The 23,527-nt window shown below is 44.5% G+C and overlaps 1 protein-coding gene across 1 annotated transcript in view; it reads right to left on the bottom strand.

Moving 5' to 3' along the window:
• Positions 1 to 23,527, bottom strand: part of ANAPC1 (anaphase promoting complex subunit 1) — a 771,271-nt gene that overhangs the window by 248,650 nt on the left and 499,094 nt on the right. The window contains exons 32-34 of the mRNA XM_085611802.1: positions 20,437 to 20,515; positions 12,389 to 12,463; positions 2,646 to 2,722 (exon numbers count right to left, since the gene is read on the bottom strand). Of these exons, the coding sequence (XP_085467928.1) occupies positions 2,646 to 2,722; positions 12,389 to 12,463; positions 20,437 to 20,515 (231 nt within the window). The remainder of the gene's footprint in view (positions 1 to 2,645; positions 2,723 to 12,388; positions 12,464 to 20,436; positions 20,516 to 23,527) is intronic.

The following is a 23,527-nucleotide window of genomic DNA, read 5'->3' as shown; positions in this document are numbered from 1 at the left end:
TCCTGGACAATCTAGTCTTGAAACTTGGCAGAGAAATGGGGCTGACCTCCTACAGCCTCAGGGACCTCCTACTGTCAAGCTGATCCTTAGGTGGGCCTGATTACCAATAGCACGGGTCACAAGACAGATGCTTTTGGTGCCTGCAGATGCAGGGGGATGGCTCCTCCCTCCAAGGGAGATGCTGCCTAGTTGTTGAAGTTGCTGGATGGTCCTCCACAGCTTTGGGAGGATGCACATCTTCTGGATGAGTCAGGTCGGTGTAATTGTCTTGGTTCCAGCAGCAAAGCAGGGTTTGGCACTAAGTTGTGGTAAGGTCCTCAGTTCTCGCAGTGACTGCTCTTCTTTGTCCTTCCTTCGGTTCCCAGTAGATGAATCCGAGTTCCTGGAGTCAAGGGGCCACCTAAATACCTAATTTAGGGGCATTAAGGGGTGTGTAAGGTAGCAGCCAATGGGCTACTTTTTCCTGAAGTGACTACACCCCCTATATGACCACTTCCTGGGGAGAGCGGGCATAAACCTGATCCACAGTTCCTAGTGATTGTGAAACCCTTCTTTGAGTGTCCATTTCAGGTAGTCCACCTTAGGGGTGTGCCCAAACTGATAGTGCAAAACGCCGACTGACTAGCTAATTTTCCTGCCTGCTCTAGTGCCAAATGGGCCCTAGGACAGGGAATAGTACTCTCCAGGTCTGTAGAAACCCATGATCGCATCCCAAAAGCAGCAGAGGCTTTAAAGCCTCTGGTCTTGGTATGCTAATTCAATAGCAATCCTGCTGGAGTAGGTGTTATCACCTTCCTTCAGAGCAGGTATTGTCCCTAACCTCTGAGAGCATTGGCTCTCCCAAGCAGGGGGTCAGAAACTCATCTGTGGTGACTTGCTGGAAGAGCCCTATCAGCCAGCACACTAAATGACTGATAGGTTTCAGGGAGCACCTCTGTGGCCCCCTCCTGGTGCTAGTCATAATAAATCCAGCACTGGTATCAGTGTGGATTTATTAAGACAAGGTATTTGATACTAAACACCAATATTTTCAGTGAAGCCATTACGTAGCTGGGTAACTCGTAATGACTAGTGCCCAGCAAATGTGCTTAAGATGGCTCCCTGAACACTTGCAATGTCGTGGCAATGGAACCAGACATCGCAGGGGCATATGTGCTCATGCAGATCTGTCCTCACATATAATTCACCCTGCCTTAGTGCTCTGTAGGAGTGACTTGCATTTAGTATATGCAGCGAGCACGGGTATGGCACAAAGGAAGTGTGCCATGTCCAGTTTTCAAAATGGTTTGCATAATTTCATGCAGCCTGCACTGGCAGTCTGCATGTAATTTGGGTGTGGGTCCCTTAGAGTGGAATAATAAATGCTACAGCCCTTAGGGACCTTCTTTATTACCCATGCCCTAGGTACCAAGGGTACCATTCACCAGAGACTTACAGGGGTGCTAAAGTCCTTGCCAACTTGGTTACAATTGACCATTTTACCTGTTTGAAGGGAAAGAGCACTGGCAGTGGGGAGCTGGTTAGCAGGGATCCAGAGCACTTTCAGCCGAACAGTATCAGTACTAGGGCAAAAGGTGGGGGTGACCATGTCAAAAAGAGACACTCTTGAGCACTTGCTTGTCAGTCGTGCCTTGATTCCTGTAACATAGTATGCCCGGGACCCAGGCCTGGGCACACCTGTTGCTTTTAGGGTATCGCACTGAGGAACACAAAAAAATGATCTGGGGAATGCTTTAATAAGTCTTAGCCACTGCTACTTACATGAGCCACATTCCAGTCCATCATTTTTTTGCCCTCTGTTACCTCAAACAGGAACCAGCCAAAGGCAAATAATCCTTGGTGCCGCTCCAATATGAACAGTTTAGTCCAACCTGCCAGGAACCCTCTGGGAAAACGGGTAACCCGAGATGGGTTACGGTCTAGTAAGGCCATGTTAGTGAGTTATAGCTTGGGTCCTGTGGCACAGTGAGCACAGACTTCAATCTAGGCATACCTGCACAACATGGGGTGCTGCAGAGAGGAAAACAAAAAAATGATGGGTGGAATACTTGGGTCACACAAGACCCCCAGTCTTCCTCTCTGTGGTGCACTAGCCGCCGTCTCCATTGCTGAAGAAGGGGACCACCTGTAAGCAAGACCTTGGCCAGGCGATAATCAAGGATCATATGATTTACTAAGTGGATAAACGTAACCCTAATTCTTCAGCGTTCAGGTGATCTAGTAAGTACATGTAGATTACACCTCAGAGAGAAAAATCGCATGGGAGCGCAGAGATACTATGCATGGCCATGCTAGCACAATAACCACACCCCCTCCACAACTATCCTTTTTGACATACAAGATTACTTGTAACTGAGTATACACAAATCAGTATAACATTTCTAAGAGCAATGTAAATGTTTGGTAAGCTTTAGCAGATTCATCAAGTGATTTATTTCCAGTAATGTTTACAAAGCAGTCAAAAAATTATCATCTCCAAAAACACTCTTTAGCATATTGTCCCAATATTTTGTGGTCAAAATTATACATAAGAAATTGAAATCAAATATATAAGTGCTGCATGAATGTAGAAACAAAAACTCAATGCTTGTAAAATGGCATGGTAAGGCTCTTCAGGTACCCTCATTAGGTATACTTCTACTTACGCCAGTGTCTCAAGGTTCAGGTCTTCAGATGTTGGCAGTTCTGTGGCATGAAGGGATATGCTGTTCTCTCGAATGATCTATAAATTGAAAGAAAGGCACATGTGCTCGACATTGTAGACCACTTCTAATTTTCACAACCATTACAGAGTGGCTGTATGACTGCATGCTAGCTACACACCAAGTGTTCCGTTCTGGGTTTTCCTTTTAAAAATCACTTATCAGGAACATGTTTGTAAAATTGCAGTGAATCATGACCACAATACCCAAATGCACAGATTTATTAAACTGAAAATTAGGCCTGAAAAATGAACCTTCATTCGACAAGGATTTATTAGTTTGGCTTTAGTGACGCACAGGTGTATTGAGAGGGTCTATTAATCAATGATCAGGGAAACCTTTCCAGATGGGAAAGTTACTTCTGTAACACTCTTTCTGTTGGGTACTCTACCTAATCACAGATTCCTCATCTTATGAATTCTTCCCCCGGCATCAGAATGGAACCAGAAACCTAAAAGACATGCTTCTGGCATCGTGTGGCTCTGAACCAACATTGTTCTGCTCCAGAAGCGATGAGTGGGCTGCATTTTAATGACACCAATAGGTGCTGACAGTCAGTTACTTTTGAAGGCTTATCTGTGCCCCCAGACACACAGCACATAAACAAATTGACTTGACCAGTGAGCATAACTCTAGTTTGGGACCTTTTGAGATGGAAAAGAGTCCATTCTACAGAACGGGGAGAATGGAAAGCGTTTGAGTATTCTGCATATAGATAGAAATCCACCAGAGAGTGTGTCAATGAAGGTAATTGACTTGTTTGTCTGATGGATACTTCTAACAGTAAATCCCCACCTTGTGAATATATACCCAAAGCAGTACCTCCTCGGGTGGTGGGTCCGTGGAATGTTCAGACCAAAACGTCCAGGAGGACCAAACAGGCAGGATGCCGATCCTGACAGACTGGACTGTCAAGGCAATACTGCTTTGTGAAAGTGTGTACCGATGCCGACATAGCAGCTTGATAGATATCCAGGATAAGCACTTCGAGTGTCAGCACACAGGTAGCAGCCTTGGCTAGAGTGGAATGAGCCCTTAATCCTTCAGAAGGCTGCTTCTAGTGCATAGCAGATTTTAATGAAGAGGACTATCCATCTAGAGATTGTTCTTTTCTCCACTAATCTTGAAAAGTCCTTAAAGTGCTCTTCCGCTACCTGATTGTCTTTGGTACGATCAATTTAAAACAAAAGGCTATTGGGATTCAAATTATGGAGTTTCTCCTCCTCTTTTGAGGGGTGAGTAGGGGCAAAAAAGGCTGGAAGTGTAATAGCCTATCCAACAGGAAAGGGTGTAACTGCCTTAGGCAGGAATGTCGTTCTTTTTCTCAGAACTAGGGAAAATTATGTGTGAGGCTGATGGACTGAGAGTGCCTGAAACGTGCGCACATGCTGAACCAATATAATTGCAATTAAAAAGACAATCTTTAATGTCAAAAGGCGCAGTGGATGATGGTGCATTGGCTCAAAAGGGGTGCACATGAGGAAGGTAACGAGCAGATTCAAGTCCCGCTGTGGCATCATAAAAGGCTTTGCTGGAGACAAACGATGCAAATCTTTGAGAACTTCATCACTACAGCGGATTTAAACAAAAAAGGCTGAACGGTAAAAATGCCAAAAGAGCTGACAAATAGCCTTTAACAGAGCCCAGAACAAGTTCTTGCTGGACTAACAACAAAATAAACAACAACAATTCAGAACGTTTAGCTTGTAGCAGGACAATCTGACAGGTGCCACACCAAGCCACAAACTTGTCACAACGCCTGGATTACACCGGTTTCATAGATGGGTGACTGACTCCCAAAATAACATCAATGACCTTGATAGGATGATCAAAAGAAACTAGCTGACAGTGCTCAATCTCCATGCATGGAGAAGCAGGTTATAGCGGCCCCCTGCATGACCCTGTCTTGTTATTACATTAGAAGGTCCACCTGAAGTGGTAGCTTGATCAGAGGACAGATCCTCATGCAAAACCCTTCTGGTCCAATCTGGAACCACTTGGATAACTTGGGGCCAGTCGGTCTTGATCTTCCTCAGAACTTGATCCAAGATGGGTAGAGTTGGGAAGGTATACAGGAGTACTGAGTTTCACTGTAAGCAGAATGAGTCTCAGAGAGAGAGTCATCTTGGTAACTTTACATGGAAAAATTCTGACATCATGCCTTCTTGGCAGTGGTGATAAGATTGAGCCTTGGTTCTCCCAACTGCTGGAAAATGTCCTGTGCCCCATCCGGGTCAACCAGCCATTCGTGATTCATTACGCATCAGCAACTAGATTTGTCCGCCCTAGCGTTTAGAAATCCCGCCAAATGGTTCATGACCAGAGAAATGTCCTGGCCTGTCAGTCACTTCCAAAGGCACAGGGCCTTTTTGAACAGGACCAAAGATTCCAGTCCAAGCTGCTTGCTGGTTGGAAGTATTGTTGTCTGTGAAGACCTGTATTAATCTCCCTTTGATGGTATGAAGGAATTCTTTCAACGCCAAAAAGTTACCTGTAACTTCAATAAACTGGGGTTTCTGCCAGAGACCAGAGTCTGCAATCTCCACCTCTCCCAGATGGCCTCCCCAGCCCAGTAGAGATGCAACAGTCACCACTGTAACCTCTGGTTGAGGTAAAGAGAGGAGTCTGCCACTGGCCCAATTGTGGTCTAGCAATTATCAGTGTATATTTTTTGTAGTCTCCTCTGAAACCTGGACGGAATGTGATAGGTTCTCCTGTTGCTGTGCCCACTGGGACTTCATATCCCACTGCAGAGCCCACATGTGAAATCTGGCGTGCTTGACTAGCAGGATGTAGGAGGCCAATAGTCCCAGCAACCTCAATGCCATCCTCACCAAGATCCAGGATAGAGAGTGTTCTTGATTCTCAGCTTTGGGGGAAAAGCACAGAACAACACGGTATCCAGGATGGTTCCGACAAACAGGAACATCTGCGAAGGAGTCAGGTGTCACATTGGCATGTTGATAGTGAACCCCAATTGACTTGCCCTTTTCGCAGAGAGATGTAATGAGAGGGAGAACATCTAAGAAATGACAGAGGCCCTCGTCCTCCTTCGGTACAGGAAAGAAGCAGTAGTAACACACCATTCCTGCTTCTGAGGCCAGAAGCCTTTCTATCTCACCTCTGCCCAAAAAGGCCTGAACTTCCTGTTGCAAAATGGATAGGTGACCATCAGTCAGCCACACTGATGGAGGTGGAAGGTGCGGCGGAGTAGGATGTATGTGAGGAAACGGGGTGCATTACATGGTGTGATTGGGCAACTTCACCGTGTAATACACTTACTAACCCCTTTAGGACCCTTAGGTTTTGTTTGCACAGCCTTCAGCTCAACCCTGGAAAGCTGTGGCTCTGGTCAGCAACACTTGTACACAGGAACATGTGTAAAGCAAATGAGAAGAAATCGACAAGGCACCAAAGAAATACGACACCAAGTTATAAAAATAGACTTATTTTAATGTATTTTTAGACACCACAATGAAAGGATCCACCGAGGGTTCGAGAGATATAGAATTTACAAGGTATAGTAAATTAAGTTATTTCACTTAACTGCGAACAAGCACTGGCATTTGACACTTAGAAATCTTTTCACCCTAAAGTCAGAGCTAGTTGCGGTGAGGTCACTTAGAATCACTTTAGGCGAATAACTCCAGTATGGAGCAAGTCTGGAGGACCAGCAAGGTCAGCAGAAATAGTTACCTCAGCAAGTAAAGAAGTCTTCAGTCAGTTCCAGGCAATTTTATCCTTTGCAGGGCTTTCCTGTAGAAGTGGGTCTGATGCAAGGGATGAAGGATGTTGCAGATGCTCAAAGGATTCTGTGAATGTGATGTTGTCGTCGGTGGGTCTTGCTGAACTACTCCTCAGTCCACAAAAGGGGTAAGGAGGTCCTGGTCACAGAGTTGATGTCTCTTGGTGTACTCTCAGTGCAGAACTCCAGTAGCCACTGGACTACCGGTCGCCCAGTATTGCGGTTAAAGGCCAATACTTCCAGGCTCGATAACTAATCCTCTGGGGGTCCCAAGTGCTCTCCAATGGCACTCCAGGTCTCAGCGAACTCAGAGGGAACTTTGTGCATCGGGCCCTGGATCCTGGTGCTACAGTGCGGCAGGCTGAAGACTGAGTTATACACAATAAGGAGCATAAGAGGGAATTATCAATCAGGTCGCCCTCCACTCAATACATCACAATATATAAAAGACCTGACTGTGCTTGAACACCAACCCTTTTCAAGAATCCCGGGGTAGTATAAAAATATCTCAGCCCAGATGCTGGCTTCTAAAAAATGCCAGTCAAATCCGGATCCATGTGTCAAGTTCTCACTGTTTGTCAATCTACCACAATGCAAATCCTCTTGTTAGTGTAATCAAGAAGGAAAAAATAGGTGAAAGGTCAGAAAGTACTTCACGTAGGCATAACCAAGGAAGCTGGTGGTTGGTACTCACCAGTTTGCTCACGTTTTCATCATTGATGACGTTCATGAAAGTGAAGAAAGGAAACTGTTGTCAAAATTATGTTTGAGAGGTGAAGAAAGAGACAGAAGTGATATGTGAAAGAATGCGCAAAGAGTGCTTGTGTCATTCTATGCCAACTGGACCCCGTAGTGAGAAAAAGATAAACTTACTTCTCCAAGCTAAAATGAGTTGTGACTCGCTCGCAAATGTACATACGTTATTGGATGCTGTGAGCACACTCAGATTAAAAAGAACGGTATGTTTTAGACCATTTCAATTAGGAAAGGCCAACATGTTTCATTGCCAATACCTTGCGGCAATTTTATCAGGGGTCAGGGATAAGTCTTCACCTCGCTGGTACTTCAAGCTTAGCCAGGTGGTTGCTATCGGTATTCATACAGGCAGCACACCTCCTGGGGAGTGTTCTCAAGTTTTTATCCATGCATCCCCTGTAGACAATCACAGTCGCCGCCAGTCAACCGCGTATCAGGGCTCATCCAGCTTGGAGGAGTGCAAACTGGACACGAACGCAGATGTAAGGAACAGGCACTCCATGCAGTAGTAACAGCCTTAGACAGTCTGGAGGTTCTCTATGACGGATTGTGACAAGCCTGCCTTAAATAGCCAGCCATCCAAGCTGGGTAAGACTGTTATCTCCAACATGCGATGGTGTGCTGTGGCCACTGCCATCACTTTTGTGAACATGTGAGGGGCACTGGTGAAGCCACAGGGGAGCACTGCAAACAGGAAATGCTTCTGGCTGCCCTTAACATTCATAACGCCTATGGGACTTCAGAACTGGTATAAAGAAATATGCATCCTGCAGGTCCAATGACACCATCCATTCTCCTAGATACAGAGTGGCCATGATCTGGATTAACATGAGCATCCTGAATTTGTCCTTCGTCAGGAAGGCATTCAGAGATTGAAGGCCCAATATAGGCTGGAGGTCCCTGTCCTTTTTCAGCACAAAGATAGAGGGAGAGTAACTCCCTTTCCTCTTTCAAAATTCAGAATACTCTGGATAGCGCCTCTGGAAAGCAACACTCACACCTCTTGTGACAGAATTGTGAGGTGCTCTTCTGAAAATTGATGAGATGTGGAGGGGAAGAAGTGGCAGAGCACACATAGGATAGGGCAGTACTGTGCTCAACAAATTGTGTGATCTACCTGTCGGATGTAATAGATCACCATCCTTGAAGGAAGTACTGAATCCAGACCCCTACAGGGTGGGGTGCATGCAACTATGGGCAAACTAATGCAGTTTAGAGACTGCCGCCACAGGAGAGGGGACTAGGGGGAATTAGGCCCCTGCAAGTCTGCACAGTGCCTGTGAGACCCCCTTACTCATCATAAATAGGAAAGAGGTGGGTGCTGCAGTACGGAGGTGGTTGTCACTGTCTATATGCTAGGCACCTGAAGCAGCTCTTGAATTTCCTAAACTGATTCTGGAACTGCTTGGCAGGAGTCCACAGTCCCAGGGAGCGCGCTGTGGCTCTATTGTCCTTAAAATGCTCCAGGAAACAATCAGCCTTTTCACCAAATAGGCGAAAGCCATCAAAGAGCATATCGATAAGAGAGAGGATTGCACATCTCCAGAAAATCCTATGGAACACATCCATGCATGGTGGTGGAGTACAATGCTTATGCCAACCACCCTCCCCAGGCAGTCAGTAGTATCTAAGCCTGCGACCTGTCCATCGTTAATTGTCAAGCCAGAGAGGGCCTATGCTCTTCTAGGACCATCAGCAGGATACCGCTGGCCATGTCCTAGAGGGCATATGTGAGCATACCAAAAGACAGCATTGACCAATATCAACGCCAGGCTGGCCAAGGAGAACATTTGTTTTACAACTGCTTCAATCCTCCTGGGCTCCCTATTCAGAGGAATTGTGGGGAAAGGATTGAGGTTCACCTTACTGGTTCAAGCCGGACTCCACCTGGCTCTGTGGAGTTAGATGTCTCGTAAGATATTCAAGGATGCCAGGAGCTGGTTTGTAAAACCTAGCCGTCTGCCTATTTACTGGAACAGGACTTTGTCCAAATGCCCACCAGGGTACCAGTGTGGGCTTTGTTGCAGGAGAGCACGGGCTCAGTCGTGGCAGGCCTTGGCTGTAGACTTTTTATAAGGATATTTGTCTTGGTCTCAAAAGAAGGCAACTGCAAATAAAGACCTTAGCTGCCCATCAAACCAATGCTACAAATGACATCCTCTCCAGTTGGTGGGCCAAATGGAAAGCCCAAGCCCATATCAGGGGATGTTATCAAGCCCACTGGTTTCCTGTACATCCTAAATTGTCATCATCAGAATTAGGGGGAAGATCACCATCCATACCTTACCATTATCATACTCATCTCTGGTTGGTGGAGTACCTTGTTCAGAGTCAGAGCCAAACAAAGAATATTGGTGGGAACCGCCCTGATGGAGGTATCTAAGCAGAATCAGACTGTTTGATGGCGATCAGTACTTTAGTAATTTTGTAGTTTTAAATTAGTCAAGATTGGGATGCCGTCGGTCCAGGGTAAAACATCGGGATCAAGTTTGGATCCTCTTCTGGTGCTGTCGATGAGTGGTGGCCTGCCACCGGTCCAAGTGCTGGAGTAGGTATTGTGCCAGAGACTACACTGGACCTGGAACAGGTTCCAAGGGGTCAGTCTGTGACAGGGAATGACCCTCTGGTGGTAATCCAAGTAGAGGACCCTGCAGAACCTTGGTGCCCAAAAGCGTGCCAGTGGGAGCCGTGAAAGCACATACAATCTGCAGCATGGACTCTTTAAAGGCCTCGAAATGCTATGGCGAAACTCGTTGGGCACCAGGATTAGGTAACAAATCGGTACCTTGCTCTGGGACTCGAGAGGAGAGAGTCTGAGCTCCTGTTGCCCTTGTTACTTCCCCTTGGACACAGATTGGCGGGCTGAGTTAAAAACCAACTTCGTTTTTTTATATTTGCGCTTGGACTTCAGTTTGGACTTTTAGAAGGACTTCAACAGCAAAGTAGAACCCTCGCAAGAACAGCCCTAGAAAGGAGACAGAGCCATGCATGTGGGAGTTACACAATCATGACTTCTTATGTTCCGAGACGTAGAGCTTCTCCTCTCGGTACGGGATCACCTGTAGGTGATTCAGGGCGCTCTTGTTGCACAAATATAAGTTGTGCACTGAACCCAAACACCAAAGAGACACTACATGTCGGTCTGTGACCGATATCTGTTTTATATAATCAAGACATGGCTTGAAGCCTGTCTTTTTAGGAGGGGACATAAATCCCTAGAACACTAGTTTTAAAGTTTTGTACATGTCCTCATAAGGCCAACGAGGGAGTGGAGCTCCAGATCCATGTCGAAAGATGAAGAAAGAAAGGAACTGACGTCAGTGAGCTGGGGTGGCGCTTATGAATCTCCACTCTATTACATCTGAGAAGCTAAGGAGCTCGCTGGGAGCTGTAAAGAGCCACCTAGTGAGGGAGCATTGCCAGAAAAAGCTTCAACATCCAGGCTGGGACCTACAGAATATTATAAGGTGAGGACTCTGCAGTTAGAAGTATCCATCAGAAACCGTATGCAGAGATTCCTGAAAGTGTTTGAAAAAAAACATAAGCCAGCTAAAAGAAAGTGGAGTCAGTCTAGGATTCTACCATGTAGGTTATGCTATGGACAAATGATTCAAGAGTAAATGTAAGCTACCTTTCAATCTGCCTTGGAAAGCACCAATACTAGAATGCATAATTTAACCAGAAATCTTACAACATTGATTAAAGAGGTTCAAATAGAAGTTGATTGCTCAAGATTTTCTAGATGCAGTCTGACGACCAGGGAATAGACTAAGGTGAGAAATCTGCGTCTAGAAGTCTCTATCAGATACATGCTACAATTGAGGGTGGAACGCTATGGCTAATACTTTACAAAATTTCAATAGTACCCTCTTCGCTGTGATTTGCTTACCAGGTGACACTTCAGTTCAGATGGTGTGAACATATCCAACTCACTTAGTTGGGGAGGGTACGATGTAAAGAATGTGTCCTTCTTTGTCATGAATCGAAACAAAAGGAAATATCCATCAGCATAGGAGCATATGCTTCCATGCCCATTATACTCCACACACATCCATAACATTATCTAGTAAGTAACTGCTAATATTATAAAGCACAGTCCAATGCATCATCTTATTCTAACCTCAGCAGAAACTATCTAATATAACTCGAATATAAACCAGAAGAAACACAACCGAACACATGGTCAACAGATCACTTTCTTTGACGCCAATCAACATGGATCCTAGAAGTGTCCAGATTCCAAAAGCACTTTGGTACTACACAAATGACTGGAATGCACTATAAAAAAGCACAGACACTGTTCTTAAACCTGCAGTTATTTTATTAGAGCACAGTTTTAGAAGTAACCCAAACTTCTGATACTTCCGATTAGTATGTTCAGTATTTGAATTCTATAGAGCCACCTATTGAGAGACCCAAATATTAAATATGAAATGTACTACACTATTTGCAGGTTGTTTCTTGATGGCAAGAGATGCTTGAAAAGGCCCTTTGTAATTGAAATGCACAGAACAAACTAGGAATACATTTTATTTAAAGGAGAGCACAGTGATATGGGTATTTTCTAATGAAATTAGCAATGTGAATGAATTACACAAACATTTACTTTGTAACATAGACAGGACCCTGCTGAAAAAGAAGTTCCAATGCTCCTATACAACACAAAAGCATACCTAATACGATCTGCAAAACATGTATTAATTTTCCTTCTTAAGAAGCCTTTGAATGTTGTTAGTACTGGGATCTTCTTTGTATCCATGTGTGTTAAAATGTCAAAGCATCTATGTAACACCACTGAAAGTGCTGCACAATAAGTGTTTCTTTGTGTTGTGTGCTGAATCATTTGTCCTTTCTTGAAGCAGAATGTATTCCACCTTGCAGCACAATCCGGTCTTCCATACCCACAGAATTACAATTGCCCAGGTTTACCTGCATCCAAAAGACTAAGAAAACTGAAAATCTTAATGAAAATTGATCATGTCTGGAAATTACATCCTCTACAGATTTTAGGTTTGTTTTGTTGGAAGTTTCTGTATCTGCATTATAATCAACTTTCCGAAGAAATAAGAGTTGGGTGCTAAATGCATAAACAGCAAATATTACCTTGAACCACAAATGTAACAGTTAATAGTGAAAATCTGTTTTGTTGTTCATTAAATGAGAAGTAATACTTATCTGAACTTACACGGGGAACATTACTATTCACCCACTGGGTGTTTGGCAAAATATCATCCCACAAAATGAGGCATCTGGCAAGTGTCTGTAAGAGTTGTTCAGAGGGAAGAACATTAGAAATGATAATCAGCAAAAATGGCAAGGTTATAAAAAAATTACCAGTAAGCATTTGACAGACCTGTTCTTTTCAAGACAACCACTAAAAGAGCCAACATTTTCTAAGTAATAGAAAGCATCACAGCTAAAATAATTAAGAAACTGTTGAACTGTTCATGGTATGCTGCAGTTCAACTCAACCTTGCTTACCAAAATAAAATGGCTGCTCTCTTTGTTCTCTTCCAAGACTACCCTTTGTTATTTACCCTTCTTGAGCTTTCCGATAGCAAAAAATTATTTACCTTAAACCGTTCTCTCCTGGCATGAAATCTTCTTTAGATTAACAGATGATATTCCATTATCAGAGCAAGGATACCACATTAGATCAACGTACATAATATTCATCGATTATGAGATACTTCAGTTAAGGAAGTGGTTTATGCTGTGAAGCAAGTGAACTGCAAGGCGCAGAGGTGTCCCAGAGCAGGGCTCAACCTTTGTGTATCTTGCATCTTAGATTATGCAAAAACAAAACCTGTTCTTTAATGCTTTAATGAGCTAAAGATCAGAATACACATGAATTGGTAATGAGTACAACAATAAAAAGTTAACATAGCAAAGTATTGCTTTGTTATCAGTTACAGGTCCCCTGTAAATTTAAGTAATGATTGATTCCTAAAGATGTCAAAGTCTCCCTTAAGTCTATGGATGACTAGTAATTTTAACTTGAAAAAAACAAAAGCACATTAATAATAGCACATTGCACTAAATAGGACTTATTGGCAATATAGAGACCATATGAACAATGAGAGATAATTGCAACAGGTAGTTAACGTTTTCTGTTCCTTACTAAGAGCTACAATGTAATATGCAGTGAAACAAAAAAAGAACATTGCACAATGATACTACACATGAGGCTGTGTAAGAGGGTGTCATGGCTCTCCAGTGAGTCAACCTTCGGAATTCACATCAAAGCAACACATTACATTGGAAATGTGACATTACATCCAATTGAAGTCGTTATAAATCTCAGCTAGCATAGTATTGCCCAAGATGGATATTCGAACAGATTTACATGTATTTTGATCGATAATGAAGTATAATAATGCCTTTTTGGTAACATTTTATGAGAAAGACGGTGCAGGGGGAAAGTACATAAGGGAAGTAGCCATTCACCACCCTGCTCTTCCTTTTCCCATTCTGAATGACCTGTTATTCTTTTCTGTGCACACTTCCTCTGGTAAGATCATGGTCTTTGGCCTACCCACCAATCCTTTGTCTTGAGCTTATGGAGAAGCAAAACCTGGCTTGGGCAGAGAGCCGTCGGCCTTGAATCTACAAATTACAGTGGAATGCCACCTATTCCAATAGGAACCTTTCATATCTGGTTGCTGAATAAAACACATACAGAAAGATACATTTTTTGTTTGACTGGTTGCCACCAAAGCTTTGGGGACAAATTAGAGTTGTCAGTTGGCCTAGAACAAAATGCCACAGTTTCTAACCATAAGCTGGTCCTCTATAGCTTATTCACAGCTCACCTTTTTACTTGAAAGACCATGGGACAAATGTGTAGAGAAACAATGACACGAATATCTAGCTTAAACTCTCTGGAATCTGAAGTTCGACTGACCTTTTTAGATTAAGGGAAAATCTTAAGACCTAGACCTAGATTTAGGTTTACGTTTTCAGTCTCCCAACCCACCACACCTGCTACTCCTTGTGTCCGGGAAGAAAAATACATCTTCCTTCTGAGGATGTGACAAAACTTCCTTCTCAGAGAGTCAGATTACTTCCAATAAGAAGCTCAGGAGCCTCTCTCAACATCATGCCCACTTTGAGGGCACAGTTACGTATAGGAAGTCACTGCCAAATTCCTTTTAGGAAGGCCATCATAGCGTAATGCTAAATTATTTTCTCTTCCACTGTAATGCAAATATGTTCTACTGTTTCTATTGCCCTCAGATCCATTGTGGTCATCAAGCTTTGCAGCACGGTACTAGAACTCTCATTTTCGCAATATCAAACCTGGTGTGTCTTTTGTTCTATCGCCCTAAGTGCGCCAGGTATGCTCAGACATGAGTCCTGGGCTCACTGTGCCACTGGAATCAAGCTATCCTGGCTGAAGAGGGGTGAAACCCCGAAACCGGTCCTAGGATGCTTGTTTCCGGTTCAGGGAAGATCTGGCTTGGCAGTTCGGGTTGGACTGTTCCCATGAGGCACAGGGTCAAGACTGATTTGCATATAGCCAGGTCTAAACTGGGGTGGCATGGTGAGCAAAAGAATGATGGATTTAACCCAGATCTCTTGACTGGGGGTGAATGTTTTGATTTGTTCTGCATTCCGTCCATCAATTGTGTGTCTTTTGCTTTCTAGCCTTGATCAAACATGCAGTGCTCCATGTCTGAGGAACCTGGTTCCTGCGTCTTTGATATGCCACTACCTCCATCTTTCATAGAATTGTAGTACTCTCCAGGTTACCAGCAATCGTTTCAGTAACAAATTGTTCAAGTTCCATAAGAGGACTTAGGAAGAGTTATCAACAGTCTAACGTGCACCGATTACACAATCGTTTCATAACTTATAACTTGATCATGCAGATATTTATTTAACATTCATGGATTATGAATAGGGCTCTGGAAGAATACCATACGTGCCATACAGTGTTAACAATATTAGGCAGCTCGAAGACACACTGTGGGCCTTTTGAGATTATTTCCTTCCAACAGGAAATCTCATTCCTTTTTGGCTTTGAATATGAATATGATCCTAATCATACTCTCTGAGGACCAGGTCTGCATTTAGGCGCTCTTGTGATTTGTGTAGGAAGGTGGAATCTGACTGCATGGTTACCTCCACTTGTTGCCTAGTGTTTTGCTGGTTTTCGACTTAATTTGACTGGGATCCTGCTAATCAGGACCACAGCCTATCTGCTTTCTCCCTAAAACTGATTCCATGTACTTTAGGTACACTCCAGATTGGATTCCGGGGTACCCTTACAAGTCCCTAGTATATGGTATACTATGTACCCAGGGGATAGGTACCCCAGGGGCCTACCAGGGGCTGTAGCATGTATTATGCCACCCCAGGGAAGCCATTCAAAATTACACAACAGGTCTGCTACAGCAGCCTGTGTAAGGTGGTGTAGGCACCCTTACTTAGATATAGGTTCCCTATATCTATCCATATCACTGCACATATAAACCTATCAGTCACCCCTATGGCAGGCCTTATCAATCCTGGATGCTGGGTTTTATGTGAGAGGGTGCCCATGCATGAGCAGAGCCCCTCTGCAGCCTTTGGAACCTTTATTCTGGGGGTTGTTTGTGATGTAGCCAAACCATATACTCTTAAGTGCATTATAACTTCGCGGTAAATGCTAACTTTGGAATGGCTACATGGAAACATGTCGTGTTTGGTGTCAAACACCTTGGAATCATACTTCCCCGCCAATAACTGGCGGGGGAGGTATGATTCCACCCTACTAGAGGGAGAAACATGACTTCACCGGTACACCCGGTACCAGCTTCACAGACCCAGGCATCACAAAATGGATGCTGCCAGCCACAGACACGAGTCTGCCCTCCTGCTGCTGGACGAAACTCCAGCAGGGGAGGCCTGGACAATAGGTTTCCTGTCACAGGGAGGTGTGACCACCTCCTAGACAGGCTTTAGTGTATTGGAGCTGGGTGGGTGCACTCCAAGAGTGCTTTGATGTTGGCACTGGGGGCTCATTTGATGTCCCTGTGCATAGTCCAGCTCAAACCGCTTGCAGGGGCACTCAGCTCTGGGCCGAAGCTGGACAAAGGACATGGGTGTAGCCAGCCCTCTGTCCTGACCCTCCCATAGGTGGGTCCCCAGTGTTTGCCCCACCCCTTCCTTGGGTATAAAGTAGGAACCCCTGACTGCAGGACTTTAGATTTACCTGGATGAAACTCTGCTACAGATTCCAGAACTTCAACTATTTACAAGACGTTGGATGACCGAAGAATCTCCCTTGGAGTAAAGAAGTTACTCCACTGCAAGACAGGCACCAAAGACGCATCTGTCCAGTTTGCAACTACGCAGCTCTTGAAGGACTCCGAAGACTTTGCAACACAGGAGATGGGTTTCCAAGCTTCGCCGAGGCAGATTCGTGCTCTCAGCAACCCTGAGATCCAAAGCCCTCGTGGGGACTGTGCAACCCGAACCCCTGGACACCGTGCACATTTGCAGCAGCATATGCTTCTTGGTGATCCCGGAGGCTGTGCTTTGGGCTACTTGTAGCCCCGACCCCGAGCAGTGATTCCACTGAAGATTACTTGCCTACACTCCTCGAGTGACCCCTGGGCTGGTATTTAGTTATCCCTCTCGAAGTCTCTTCGCGATCCCTTGTCCGTCGCCTTGTGGGTCCCTGAGAAGGGTACTTTTACTTTCAACGGGCTTACCGGATTGCTCCAGACGTGCCCTGACTCTCCATCGCTTGGGGAGTCCACAGGACCTTGCTGGTCCACACCGAAGCCGTTTTACTCTTACCGTGTTGGTTGCCGTTGCCAAGGCTTGTTGGTCTCCAATCCGGACACCGACCCCCCAGCACTCGACATCCTTCTTGGGACAGCTCGCCTGCAGACTGTGGTCGTCGTCGACACCTCCTGGTCTCCGTGGCAGTGGAGTCAAGCTTCACCTCATTGCACCTGAAACACCCGACATCGGTGGGCATTCGTCTATCGTGCCTCTGGTGACTGGCAAGTGACCCAGACTCTATCCCCTCTGCTTTCAAGTTCTTCACATCTTCGATCCAGGCTTGGATTACACAGAACACTTTCCCTTTCCACGGCAGCAGCACATTGCAGCAACTCTCCATTGACGACATCGAAGATTCCCAACACCATTAGACACCTATGCACCCGGCTTCCCTGGGTTAGGTAACACAAGTACTCCGGTGCTCACGTGGTTGCTGGCCTTAGAACCTTCTAAGTCTGAAAGGGTTTGCTCCAAGTCCTCTCCTAAGTGTCCTTAAACTCAAATTCCAACCGCGACTTTCTCATAGGATTGTACGGAGCTCACGGCTGTGTTCTCACACTGCACGCGTCCCCCGTGGGTCCCCTGTGTCACTACCTTGGGTAGTTCCTTGGGGTCCCAGCGATTCTAGTGCTCTAGGCACCGTGTCTAGTCAAGTCGTGGTTCTTATACCACTTTCTTAATATATGGTTTGGTCTCCCCCTGGGGCCCATTGTATACTGTGCTATTTACTGTCGTTTTAGAACTGTATTATTGTGTGCCTTGCTCTCTAATCTCATAAAGAGGTTAGTAGAGAGTGTTTAGAAATAAATACATACATTTTATATATATACCTTGTGTGGTTCTCCTTTCATTTAGTTATTCGAGAGGTTATAATCTGGTAATCCAAGCCGCTTTACACTCCTTCAAGACTTAGCCTGAAGGCTGCTCTCCATAGCTACCACTAGGATAGCTTTCTATAAAGGTTGTCATAAACCTAATCATCAATAAGGGTTGTTTGGACTGGTGCAAGGTGCCCACTATAACTAGTGGAAAGCATATACCAGGCCAACTTCTCACAATATTCAGTTAGTTATTTCATGGGAGATCATCTTTTAGTTGCGATCACTTCAGCTTGAATAATTAGTGAGCTGCAGGCACTCTCAGAACAGAAGCTATATTGAATTTAACAAAAAAACTAAGTTGTTATCGGAACGGTTTCTTCTCTTTTTGAACCAAAATGTATTGCATGCTTTTTCTGAATCCTTCTGAGGTATGAGGACCTCTTCAGAAACTTGATCTCCAGAAGGCTCTCTCATCCTCATATTTATTTAGAAAAGTTGAATGGGTGCCAATCTGATTTAGTTTTCAAATTTGCTAGGTGCTAAAGTGGGTCCTGCACCTGAAGGACAGGCAGAATCTAAGTGCAAGGCAGTCTGCATCGAAGTGGGGTCTAAATTTCAACTGGGTCCGAGTGTTATCTACACAAGTAAAGCAGGTAGTGCCAAAGGATTCACTTACATAGATTAATTGTCTGAGGTAGATTATAACCAGGATTGGAGCAATCACAGAGCACCGTGTCACCTTGCAGATAGTTGGATGAGGTGATGACAAAGTTGCAGTTGCAGTTGCAATGCTCTGTGTGATGTTCGAGAAGAAGAGGTAAACCCTGTCTACAGCCTTGACCCTAATGCCATAAGCATGCACGAGGAGAATGGAGGGATGAGCAATATTAAATAGAAGACAGGTCCAGAGGTGTAAGGACTTCATCTCTGTTCTTCTCTACTTAAGATCTGAGATCATCCCAGGTAGTGAAGATGGACAATGCTCTACCACAGCATTAGGGGAAGACGATGTGTGCATCAGGCAGGAGTTACTGCTCTTGTTAAGTTGGGTGAACACACCTTTCACTAGCTTACCATAGAGACGGGTCTACAGTTGTCTGGATTATTTGAACTGCTGAAGAGACTGTGGGAAGTAACAGGGGATTCTTGACGATGGCTGGCAGGTAGAGGTCAACTGGTGATCCTGATTTTCCGCTGGAGGTGGCATCTGCTAGGATATCAGTGTTACATAGTTAAGAAAATGAACAGACTACAACAAAGGTTAAGAGGATGGAGTTTGTGCCTGGGTTGGGCTGGGAGTTGAGTATACTTGTCAGTGTTTCGGTAATGCGAGATTCCAAAATCAATAGCTTTTTATCAAAACCCTCAGCCAGCATGATTCACAAATATTTAGAAGAGATAGGTTTTGTTGTAGTTGCCACAGGGTTGTGGAATTCAGATATAATCTTCAGTGTGAGCGGCTTGCATTCCCAATTTAAATTCCGAATAGTAGAAGTGGCTGGTTAAATAACCAGCTTCTATGCTGGGCTTCGGTTTAAGTTCCGGGATGTGATCCTTTGATTTTAGAGTAGAGAGATTTTTTTGTAAACTCTTCTTGGCGGCGGGAGTAATTCATCTGGCATTTGAGCAGTGTCAAAGGGTTGGGGCCCTTGAGATTCAACTAGAGGCAAAGACTTGTGGTAGGGTTGCTGGAATAGTTAAGATTTCTTCAAATACGGAACAGTTCAAAGTGCTCTAGCAGTGGTATTATTGGAATGTGGGACCTTTATGGAAGGTTTTAAGATCAACATAACCAATATTATTTGGCAGCCCAAAGGAAGGGGTAAGGCTGGTGGTCAATAAATATTTCCTACTATTAGAATTGGCACACAGGGTAAGCCTAGCTGTGAATGTACATGCATGACAGGTTAATAATGTTCATCAGACTGCGGTGTGGGATAGATCTTCAGTAGCTATGGTTTGGGAATGCCAACTTGATGCTGAAATTGCCAAGATTTGTGAAAGACTAGCAATGAAATCAAGTCACATTAATGAGAGAATACAGGTTGGATGGGGGTGGGTCGCTAGCAGCTTAGCGGAGAGTTGAATTGTGGAGGAGCAGTGTATTGCAGGCTTTCCAGCCGAGGGTCTTAGAGATTAGTTGCACACAAAGTTCCCTTTAGCCTTGTTGGCTTTGGCTTGAAGTCCAGGCCAGACACCCTGGGAAAAGCGCATAAGTATCGCAAATGCCAAGGTTGTGACAAGTGGATGGGGAAGAAGGAAGAGATCCAGAGAGAGGAGGCAGCACCCTGGATCAACAAAGAGGGGTAGTAAAAAATACAACAAACAGTAAAGAAGGAATTCAACAATAACAAAACAGCAAGTAAATAGTCTACAACACCGCTTTTCAGATACCCTAATAGGCAGTGGTCAACTTACCACAAAGAGAGAGCACGCACCAGGAAGCTCTTCAGTGCGGTCTTTCCCTTAACCCAGACAGCACCAAGATCGAACAAGGAGCAGCATTATTTCAGAATGAATGTTCTTTCTGCTCACAACCTTATCTTTATCGTATCTGTTCAAAGCCTCATAAATGCACTGCATGATTTTATTGCTTAGCACTTTGAGATTTATCTACAGTTACATGTTAAATACATACCCTCAATAATAGAAACTCTGGTTTAACAAAGTCAAGCAAGTACATCGTGTCAGGAGCTCGGAGCCAGTCAGCAATAGACCTGTTTAAATAGAACATTAAAGTAATCAGACAACATGCTGTTTCCAGATATACACATTCACAATGGGCAAGCACTTTTTTTCAAAACTAAGATTACATGTATCTGCTTCAATTTTACCCCAACATCTTGTTAATTGTAGAGAATGTTTTTGGGAAAATGAAATACCAATGAAATGCATGCCTTCCTTGTTCTCCACACAGATCTTTTTTTTCCCAAAGTTCAGATACAATTTTGCATGCTTGAGCAACATTTTGAAGCAGATGATATAAACGACAAACCTTTAAACAAAAGCTTTCAAACGTGTTATGGAATGGGTATTCAAAGTAGGTCCCGGACAATTGGATCCACGTTAGATCTTTAAGATTGCCTCAAGGTAAACTGGCATATATACATCTAATAGAAATCATTTACGTCAAAGGCTAGTCTTAAAAGTTTACATTTCACATGGATTTAAAAAAATAAATTGAGTTAGATAAATGTGAAGATTTTGTTGCGTTACATAGGGAATATTTCCTTCTTTTTCCTGGAGCTGGCGTATGTATCTTATGTTAGGTACACATTACACTTTCAGTCAGTTGCAATGGCCCCAAGCTTATGATTAATGAAATGCACCATGACTTTGTGCCAGCACGTTTGAGAATGTAGAAGGGGTAACATTTTAAAGGATGTTCCTTTAGCAGTTCCTTGAAATATAACTTTTTGGTAGGGTACCAGATAAAAATGCAGTTCAGTATGGTGGACAAACATTAAGTCACGATCAATCTCTTAACGGGGTTTAGATGATGCTTAACACAGACAAGGCTTACTAACCAAAGGCAAAATCAACACTTCAATCTTTGGTAGAAGATTGCTTCCTTTCAGAAGTATGCTGCAAAAATAGATCTGTGCAGTACTGTTAGAAAACGCTAACCGACCTTCAGTGTACTAACATTAAAAAAAAAAGAGCACAGCTTGTTTTGGGGAGGGCGAGATGGTGTGAACACGCACACTGGCATTTCCGCCTCCATTTTAATTATGTGTGCTGGCCTTGCCCCAACAGGTTGGTTCCATAGAGTCATTCCCCACTCCCCCACATCCTCAACTACAAGGTACTCTCTCACCCGCCATTTTCGCTATTGAGAAATAGTATGGGAGAGCCATCCTGATGGAGAAGACTCACACAGGCACATTGTGATAAATTCTCAACTTAAAGCACTACTGAGGCAAAACAAAGGGAGAGTAAGAGAAGATGTTGGTCAGACCTTTGAAAAAGTCCTCTCACAACAGGGGATTTGGAAAGGGATGGCTGGTCCAGAAGGCAGAAGAAGGTTGACAAGGTCACAAGATATCCCTTCACCGTACCTACGGTGCATCCTTTTTGGGCAAAAGAATTCTTCAACTTAAAGACGCCCGATAATCGAGCTTTCAAGAGATTTGTCTGGTCGAAGAGACAAGCTCATGCCACGTACCAGAGTAGACAGTTTTAGTGGACGAGGGATGGGATGACAAAATGACATCCACTTCAATTTTAAGCAGATAAAAAATAGACAAATGTCTCCACTCAATCTCCAAGCATGAAGAAGTAGCCTCTGACGATTAACATGGGGGACCTGCCCTTCTGATTGGGAAAGAAGGTCCACCCTATAGATGAAGACTGAGTGGGGGGTAGGCTGCAGAACCTCAGTTAAAACATTGGCCCCAATTTCCACCATGGGTAAGCCCAATGTTTCAGCTGCCTTCCTAATGGAAGTATGGTAGGAGGCTACCCTTGAGGACGAGGGTGCCTGAAGGGGTCAGAAACTCTTGCTCGGGTGAGGTGTTCAGCCCACTGCCCTCAGCCAGCTTTAGAAATCCCTCAAGGATCTTACATGCATCTCGAGGGTCATATTGATCCGAATCCTTGCCAATGAGGTTATATAAAGAGCAATTTTACTCCTAATATCGTTATTCTTCTAGGAGGAACTGCACTACTCTCCTTGACCTCAGAACAGGCTCCGGAGGCTGTGAAAGAAAAATAATCTGGTCCAGAACCGGGGGCTTGGCTGGAATCCAAGTTGCCACCATTGAGGCACCAATGGAGCTAAACTTCACTGGCAATAGCAACAAGAAGGATGTGAACGGTGCCATAGGAAAACCTACTGGCGAAAATTTGCATAACAACCGAAGGGGCCCATGGAGCCCGAAGATGGTCCAGAGGGGATAGTCACCCACCCACCCTGAACACCTTAACCATGAAGTTCAGGTACGGCGCTGGATTTGAACCAGGTGCCAGGAAAGCAGGGCATAGCTGGTGCCAGTTCCTAGAGTCAACGGTAGTGCTGGGACATTCACTAGTGTCGGGTTCCAAAGAGGGCCTGATTTCAACCAGCTCCAAAGACGAGCCTGAGTGGGGTGGAGAGCCTCTTGGAGACTGACTTATCTTCAATTACCGCAACTGTGTCTTCTCAGTTTCTTATGCTTGTCATTGGAAGATTTCGACATCAACGACCCCGCTAACCTAGACCTTAACCGTGGCCTTGATCTGCATCTGCCTCTTCTGTCACCCTTGGCTCAGGCCATAAAGTGTTTAGCCTGACACTGGGTAATGGCCTTCGGATGCATACTCTGGTATTACTCGCGGGCCTGAGAGTCATGCTCTAAGCCTAGATACTAAAGGTAAACAATCATGGGGTCATAAGTGACATCTGATTAGACCCCCCCCTCCCAGTCCCACGCCACACTCTCCCACACCCAATCCCTTCAGGGTTTAAAACCTGTGCGTTTATGGGCAACATGTTCACTGTTGCACTTATTTGCTTAAATAAAGAAAATCTTTTTTTTTGTGAAAGAAAAACTCTGCAGACCGCCAGACATTGTGAATAAAGAGACCTGATGCTGTCTCGACTTTCGGGCACAACATAACATCACTTCCAGTGCCAGAACCTGCCTCCTGCAGGGTGGCTGTGTGTTGGTAGGGATACATCATAGAGTCTTGGGGCTGCAGTAGTCCAACGGGTAGAAATCTGGTCTGCACACTGCTCCTGCAGTCCACGT

Source organism: Triturus cristatus, chromosome 6, assembly GCF_964204655.1.
Source record: "Triturus cristatus chromosome 6, aTriCri1.1, whole genome shotgun sequence".
Lineage (NCBI taxonomy): Eukaryota > Metazoa > Chordata > Amphibia > Caudata > Salamandridae > Triturus > Triturus cristatus.
The sequence above is the reverse complement of the archived record's forward strand: the minus strand, read 5'-3'. Positions and strand labels throughout refer to the sequence as shown.